Source organism: Hipposideros armiger, unplaced genomic scaffold (genome assembly GCF_001890085.2).
Source record: "Hipposideros armiger isolate ML-2016 unplaced genomic scaffold, ASM189008v1 scaffold_268, whole genome shotgun sequence".
NCBI lineage: Eukaryota > Metazoa > Chordata > Mammalia > Chiroptera > Hipposideridae > Hipposideros > Hipposideros armiger.
The window spans coordinates 944,817-953,671 of NW_017731618.1; the positions used below are offsets into that span (position 1 = coordinate 944,817).

At 36.4% G+C, this 8,855-nt stretch overlaps 1 protein-coding gene across 2 annotated transcripts in view; it reads right to left on the minus strand.

Moving 5' to 3' along the window:
• ACADL (acyl-CoA dehydrogenase long chain) overlaps nt 1–8,855 on the minus strand; it is a 39,068-nt gene that overhangs the window by 20,615 nt on the left and 9,598 nt on the right. For both annotated transcript variants that reach the window (XM_019656910.1, XM_019656912.1), the window contains exons 2-4: nt 7,216–7,353; nt 5,756–5,920; nt 987–1,053 (exon numbers count right to left, since the gene is read on the minus strand). In XM_019656910.1, the coding sequence (XP_019512455.1) occupies nt 987–1,053; nt 5,756–5,920; nt 7,216–7,353 (370 nt within the window). The remainder of the gene's footprint in view (nt 1–986; nt 1,054–5,755; nt 5,921–7,215; nt 7,354–8,855) is intronic.

An 8,855-nucleotide genomic window follows, 5' to 3' on the forward strand; every position in this document is an offset into this window, starting at 1 on the left:
GCTCCAGGTTGAGCTGTTGTTCAGCATCTTAGCTGTGGAGGGCAGTGTCACTGGCCCTCACATGTGGGATCCGAACCGGGGCCCTCTGGCGTCCCAAGCGAGTTCTTAACCATCGTGCCACTCGGCCGGCCCGAGCATCCTTTCTTAACAGCCAACAGTAAATATTTACTGAGTGTATACCAGACAGTGTTAGGGAAAAAAAAGAAAAAAAAAAACCCCAAATCCTCTGCCATCAGTGGTATTAGATTTTAAGGGATATACTTACTTCTGAGCCTGTCTGTAATAATCTTAATTGGAGAAGCTTTCCAATTTTATCAGTGGGTTGGTGTGACTCTCAGAAGACTGAAGACCTCTCAAATTCTATGAAAGATTTCTTTCTCTCCTAAGATCTTTTGAAACTCTTCTTGATATTTACAAGAAAGCATTTCCCCCAGTTTCTCATCAACTTCAAATTTATTAACTATTATTTGTCCTATATTTGGACAACGTGAGCTTTACCTTCCCCTCTTCTGGTTTGATAAGGGCTGTTTGAAATTTAAAACATTTTCTTTCTAATTTTTTTATTGGGGAACAGCCATGGTCATTGGTTACACATTGCTTTCATGCTACAATGGCATAGTTGACTCTTTTAAGGAGGGCACAGCTCACAGTGGTCCATGTGGGAATCGAACTGGCAACCTTGGTGTTATCAGCACCACGCTCTAACCAACTGAGCTAACCACTCACCCCCAACACAACATTTTCCATATTAGTGAGGAGGCATGCAAAATGGAACAAAGAAGAGGAACAGATATCATGTAATATAAATGTTGCAAAATTTGTACTGTCTCCAAAACAAAACAACTCAATTCCTGTGTGAACTCAAATAACTCAGTTCGTGTGTGAGTCCCTAGGTCTGACACAATCAATAATAGGTAGTCTTTGAGACACTGTGACCCATGTCGCGACTCTAGAGAGAAGGGTAGTGGAAACCCCTCTTTACACACCTTGCTTCCATTTAGAATCCAGTCACTTCCATCCTTTTTGGCATTTGTTCGTATTCCTTTCAAATCACTGTAGTTGAAAAAAAGGATGAAAATTTCATTAATTGGTAAAAATTGAATCATGCAAATGTTGTTATGTAAGTATGTATATAATGATAATTCAAACTGGTAACACCATTATAAAAATGGATCTTTAACAAATATTAGGAATGTTAACACAAATACACTAAAAAAATCATGTCTGATGTACTATATTCTAAATTATTTGTACAAATGAATATATGATATAAGATTACATAAACTGGCTGGCTGAGTGGCTCAGTTGGTTAAGAGCTCACTCAAGAGTTCAAGCTCTGAGCAACAGCAGTTCGATTCCCAGCCCAAGCTGAGCTGTCGCTGAGCTGCCAACAGGTGGCAGGATGGTTCAGCTAAAAAAAAAAACCAAAAAACAAACAAACAAGATTACATAAACTAGCCAGATTTTATAGAGTATAACAAAGCCCAACTAGACTTCAAGACCCTCCAACTGGACTCAGATGACTTTTCAAGGTCTATTATATCCCTGAGGTTTTTTATCACATTGAACTTGCCTGTCTCCATTCACTTTTGTTGCTTCCCTTATCTTTTTAATTTAATTTTATTATTTTTTAAAAAGATTTTATTGGGGAATTGAGGAAGAGGAACATTATGTTTTTCCAGGACCCATTAGCTCCAAGTCAAGTTGTTGTCCTTCAATCTTAGCTGTGGAGGGCGCAAGCTCAGCTCCACGTCCAGTCGCCACTTTCAATCTAGTTGTGAGGGGAGGGCACAGCCCACCATCCCATGTCGAATTGGCAACCTTGTTTTAAGAGCATGTGCTCTCACAGGCTGAGCCATCTGGCAGCTCAGCTCAGCTCAGGTGCAGTTCACTGGCCCATGTGGGAATCAAACCAGTGACACTGTTGCTCAGAGCTTGCGCTCTTAACCAACTGTGCCACCCGGCCGACCCCCCCATCTTTATTGATCAAAAGCTTAGCTATCTGAAAGACTGTGTTTCAAATGCCACTTCCGGTAACAAGCCTCCTCTCAAAGTAGATTATTTTTCTAAATATAAAATAATTTATATTTTTATAAGATAAACAAATATTCATAACCAGAATATAAAAATACAGGCAATATTCTAGACCAAAAAGAAAAATGATTTAATAAATAATTTTACATCCTAGAATGAACATCTAAAAAACACATTCTTCCAGTGTTTCTCTATGGAAACAGATACACACATTTATGCATTTTTATAAAATTGGAACCATACATATGATTTCGATCTCTTAATAATACACAATGGTTTTCTCTAAGATATGTTTTATTAGCAACACAGAATTTCATCATGGATTAATCATGATTTTTTTAAACAATCTCCTATTGTTGAACATTTAGGTAGCTTCCAGTTCAAAATCTCCTTCAGTGACTAATGACCTTCAAAGATAGCAGGTTCCAACCTCTGGAATCTGTGTTACCTTATATGGAAAAAAAGGTTTGCAGATGTGGAACTTGAGATGGGGAAATTATTTTCGATTATCTGGATGGGCCCAAAATGCAATCACAACAGTTCTTATAAGAGAGAGGCAGAGGGAGATTCCACAGATAGAAGGGGTGGGGATGGGGGCAGTGTGACCACAGAGACAGAAATTGGAGTGATGAGGCCACAAGACAAGCAATGCCATCAGCTACCAGGAGATGGAAGAGGCAAGGAATGGATTCTATTTAAATAAGGATCACAATATCTCTATATTTCATATAAGTTATTATGATAGCCAAAGAAGAAAATCAACACGAAAGCATATAAAATGTTAAGGTATCATACAAATATATGAGGTGTGATTGAAAAATACAGTGAATGTTTAAATAAAAAAAAATTATTACATTAAAAGACACATTGCCATTAATCCCCCTCAAAATGCCCCTCCCCCCCTCCCGCTTTGAACACACTTATCCCATCGTTCTTGCCACTTTCTGAAGCAGTTCTGGAAGTCCTCTTTTGTGTGTGTCTTTACTTCATCTTCCATCATCACAATGCTCTGTCACACATCGCTCCTGTACGGCAATTTCTGTCAAATAAAAACATTACAGTGTGTCCTCATCCATCTTATTCACCAGATCTAGCACCATGGGACTTCTGGCTCTTCCCCAAAGTCAAAATGACCATGAAAGGTAAACGTTTTGAATCGATGCAGGACGTCCAGGCAGCCACGACAGCGCAACTAAAGACATCCAGGAAAGAGGACTTCCAGAGCTGCTTCAGAAAGTGGCACGAACGATGGAATAAGTGTGTTCGAAGCAAGGGGGAGTATTTTGAAGGGGATTATTAGGAACGTGTCTTTTACTGGAATAAATTATTTTTATGTAAACATTCACCATGTTTTAATTACACCTTGTACATAATTATACATAATGGAGTCTCCTATGTGTGTGGAAGGAGAAAAGGCCAGGGAAGGCCTGGATGTTTTCTAGCTAACTCAACCTTTTTTCTGTGAAGGTCAAATCAAAGTAAGAAAATGGAGAGTGGCACGCCATCTCTGAAAGCAGATGAAATGAAGCATGTCCCATCTTCTTCCTTCCTTCCTTCCCACGTGATTTTTCTGTATTTCTCACCGTAATTCCTCAACACCCTAATCTTCACATGCAGCTTTTCTCCATTCTTGCATTCTTTTACCCACATGGCCCCTTTGCTTGTTTCCAAATATCAAACTGATTGGCTCTTTCCACGGCCCTCACCAAACTTCAAAGAAATCTGCCTCTTTTCTCGCCATTCTTTTATTCTCAGCTTCCTTCATAATTACATGTACATCACTGCAGATGAGGACAGAGGATATAAATAAACAAAAATCAAGCGAACTTTTGTTTGCCTGTATTAAGCTGAAGATAAAATCAAGATCTCTCATTTATTCTGTTGCCTGTAGGACAGAGCTAGCATGTATTGGGTTAGAACTGGAACATGTTGATCACAGAGCTAGTCTGACACTGGGCAGTCAGCCAGTTATTTTAGAGAATGATCTTAAAAGCAAACGAAGAAGATTAAATCCCTGCCTCTTTGAGGTTCACCGTTTTAGGCAACAGAAAAAAAGCAAACACCTTTTATTTTGGCAAAATTAAATATCAGTATTGGCTTGTAATTATAGATTTGTATCTGGGAAAGAGAAATACAACTTAAGCATATTACCAAGTGACACGAGGACATATTAAGACATATCAGAAAAGACAATTTAAAACATTGGGGCCTGATCTTTGCAGAAACGAGTCTTAGATTTTCAATTCTGCTCTGCTGCATCTTTAAGTTTTCCTCTGCATTACCTGTTTCCCATTAGCTTCTAAGTCACTGCTCTCCTTAATATAAGCCATTTCCCTTCTCGTGCCCCATCTCTATACTCTTTCATCCCCAACTCTGAAAAATATTCATCTGTATTCTCAGCCTGTGTTCTCAATACCTGTATCACCCCCTTCTAAAGTAACTTCTGCCCCTTTTCTCTACTGAAATCACAATCAAAAGGTCACCAGCAGCCTGCCCTGACCTTTTCTCAATGCTCGACGTCTTTTTGGCTTTGACAGTATTAACTCTTTGCTCCTATTCTATAGCCTACTCGAACTCACTTCCCTCTGTGCTCACGACGTAACAGTCATCTGGATTTCCTTCAAACTCAATCCTGCTGTCTCTGTTGCCATATTTTTTGTATGGTTTCAAATGAAACATCATACCCAAGCTCTCTCCTTGGTCTGCTTTTCATCCTTTCACTTTACCGCTAGGATCAGGTTCTACCACGTGGAAGCTCTTCACCTCAATCAAATAACTGGTTCTTTCTCATTCATCAGATCTCAGTTTAAATGTAACCCGTTTTTATAGGTCTCTCTAGCACTCATATTTAAATTCATTTTTTCCTTCCCTACCAAACCCACATGTACCATTAATCTCCAGCATAGCACCTTGTTTCCTTCATACCATGTTTTCCCGAAAATAAGACCTAACCGGAGAAGAAGCCGTAGTATATTCCTCCAGGATATGGAGGGCACGCACCTCTCACATGAGGGTTTTATGATGAGTTTCAGGGAGAAGGGTGCCTTTCCCACAAACTCTTTCAGCTTAAAATATTCAGTATGCCAAGGTGCCATATTTTGGCACCTAAAATCATGCGAGGGCTTATTTTCCAGCTAGGTCTTATTTTTGGGGAAACAGGGTAGTACTTATCATAATTTATAATTGTGACTATATCTGTTTGTTTCTTGTCATTTTCCTCAGTGAGGACAAAGGCCGCATCTGTATTGTTCACCACTGTATACATGGCACACTGAAGGCACTTACTAAGGCACTTACCGTCAAATGACTAAATAAATAAACACATTCATTTTCATAAATGGCTTTTAAAACCTATTGCCACTCCAGCCTGTCTTCAGAGTTCCACATCTGCTCTTGTAACAGCCTGTGAATGTCACACCACATCTAAAACTCATCATGCCCAAAATTCAACTCATATCCTACCTTCCATTTTCTTTGCATTACACTACAGTAAGAATCTCAAACATAGCCGACATTACAACTTATTTTATTGCTATCTGTATAGAAGGCCTTATTTTCCACCTGGAGTCTGAAGTTACTTGAGAATGTGAATTATGCTGTGTGCATCTTTGTATTCCTCCTGGCATTTTGCTCACAGTTTTGCATAAAATAAGCACAGGGAAAATATTTGCTCTTAGAGCACTGCTTCTGACATTTCAAAACCAATGGAACGTTCATTTACCTTCCAGAACTGGGCTCTGTCATTGCTATAGCGCCGATACATTTCCCTGCAGTCATCTGGGGGATGAAGCGCTTAATTTGTTCTTCTGAGCCATAGCTCGTAATGTAGGGCATTACAATATTTGAATGAATACTGAACCCTGGGCCTGTACAATTTGAATATGATCTTAGAAAAAAAGAAGAAAATTTAAAGCACAAAATAATTATATTGTTCTGGTTTTAATTTCTTCGCTTTTCAATTAAAAAAAAACACCCCAAAATGTTAAAGGTCTTATTGTGTTATATAATAGCCTGTTTTTCCCCAAATCTATAAAGTTCTTAAAGGTTTTCTCTCTTACTTTTTACTATTCTTTTAGTTTCTGGCACTAAGATGATAGCAGTACTCTAATAGAGCTTGATGAACATTTATTTAATGAATGAAAAAATAAAACATTGAAAAATATTAATCATGTACAACTGTATTATCCTAACACAGCAACTACTTTCATTTTGGCAAAATGAAAATATCTTTACCAGACGGACATATTCTAATATATCTGCAGACATGATATGAATTTTGCATTTAACTGTCTTCTTTTTAAATTATATGACATGAAAAAATTCTATTTTTTTACATTGTTGTCATAATCTCATACAGCTGCAAAATATTACAAATTGCTCATGTACTATAATTTACTTATTCATTCTTCCCCTGCCAGACATTTAGATTGCTTCCAAATTTGGGGGATTATGATCTAACATGATAATCATTTCTCTACATAGCTGCTATTTTTTCTATTAAATTATTTCCTTAAAATAAATTCCCCAAAGTGGCATCCTAAATCAAAAAGAAAAAAATATTTTCATTTTTCATATGTATCCACATTTTTAATCCCAAAGCATTTATTGTTTTATTACATAATGTCACCAAGAGTATATGAGTATGTCACTTTCACTGCAACCTTGTCAGCACTGGGTATTATAGTTTTTTGTTTTCACTAACTTTTATAAATACTCAAAATGATATCCCCAGGTTAATTTAATTTGCATTTGATTGGTAGAAGGATAAGCTTTTTCATCTAAAAAAAACTATTTGCATTTCTTTTTTGCTGAATTGTTGGTTCAAATCTTTTGCCCATTCGTCAACTGAAATCTTCATTTGTTCTTATAATTTAAACTTTTAGTATAACATGGAAATATATTTCCACTGTTCTGTTCTCTTTCAAATATCTTTTTAAAAGAGAGAAAATAACCAAATGGGTCAATTAGAAATGAAAATATCTCTTTAATTTTCAACGGCATCTATTTAAACAACTTAGAAGGAGATTTTCTTTTCTTCTCACAATTAAAAAATGTACAAGAGTATATGAGTGGTATAAGCTTTAACATTTTGCATTGAATTTTCAATCTTATAAAAAGACTAGAACGCATTTCAATCTTTATAAAAAGACAAAATTCAACTTCAAAAGTCCCCATACTTACTGCTCCTCCCAGACAACGGCTGCTGAGTACAAGTCCCCACCGACGCCACCATGATGCTCTTCAGTGTTGATACCGAGCAGTCCTTGTTTTCCAGCTTTTTCCCAAAGCTCTCTAGACACTTCTCCAGCTTTCTCCCATCTGCAAATAACACACTTTAAAATCAGGAAAACCTTTTCCATATTATTTAAATGGTGACAATTGGAATTTATGAATGATTTTCTACAGAACTACTCCCTTAATTTGAGGTTTTGTTGTTGACATTGGCCATGCCTTTCTATTTGCATCTGATGCTATCATTTCTCCTTCTTCTTGTTCCCTTTCTTGCTTCTTCATATTTGCCGATCCCCCCTCCTCCACTCCCATTCTTGACTATTTATTGGACCTGCAAATTGTGCCCACTGATATTCATGGGTGTAGTTTCTCTCAGCTTAAGTTTCTCTTAGGGGGCCAGCTTAGTTGTGTCATATAGTCATAGGTATTTGTCCAACTTGTCCTGCAAAGGCATTGCCTTCTGCATATTTCCTTGAAGTACTGACCTTATGGGATGAGAATATATAAAAGCTGACAAGAGCAGGCAATGTTACTACAGTTTAAGTAGGAACAACAGAAGAGCAGAAGCATCTTACAGCATAGCTCTATCAAATGCATTTCTGAAAGGATTATATGTCTGGGTAAGATTGTGCAACCTCTGCTTTTCTTCTTTAAAAATGAGAATGTCACGATGAGGAAAAAGATGGCTAAATGAAGCTAGTTAAAGAATCCGAGAATTTTTTTTCCTTCTCAAATGGTAGTTAGGTATAGTTAGTAAGATATGGGGTATTTGAAGATACAGATTAAAGATAAACACAGATACCTCAATAAATTTTAAAAGAAAGAGTTTGATGATAATGTGTTGTTTTGGTGCATTTTGTGTAGTGACTAAAGTAGCTTTGGAAATATTTTTAAGATTGACTTCAATTTGTCAACTTCTATCATTTTTACTTCAAGTCCTCAGCAACAATTTTTCTGGAATGAAATTTAAAACAGTAAAGAAATAATCAAAACAATAATATTTTTGCATGAAGTATACTACATTTTTTTTTTTTGTCTTTAAGACGCTAGTTGTTTTTCACCAAAGACTAGTTAAGTGTGGTATCAGAGGTTAGCTAGTTCTGGTCATTCTTACCAAGGACTATTAATAAAAACTTAATGGAAGTCATTTTAAAATAATTTTTACAAACCATTCTAATTGTAGAATGGTTTTGGCATAAAATATTGGCATTAAGTTAATTTTTGAAACACAGCAAAATCTTATTTTAATAGAAATGACAGTTTTTTGGTCAATAAAGTAGGTAATCAGTAGTTAATTAATCAATCAATAAGTATTTCATCCAGTAATAAAAATACTTTGAGGTAGCCAATTGTCTGCCAGTATTTGCATTATGCTGGCCGTTTGAGTTTTTATGAATTTTTAATACATTCATGAAGCAAAAAAAGAAAGAATATGGAATTGACAAGTATTTTATTGCCACTTAACCAGTTTTCAAAAATACTATTCTTAGACTGACCTGTAGATTTTCAATGTTTTTAATTGAGATATAACTGACATATAACATTAGTTTCAGGTGTACAGCGTAATGATTCATTATTTGTATATATTG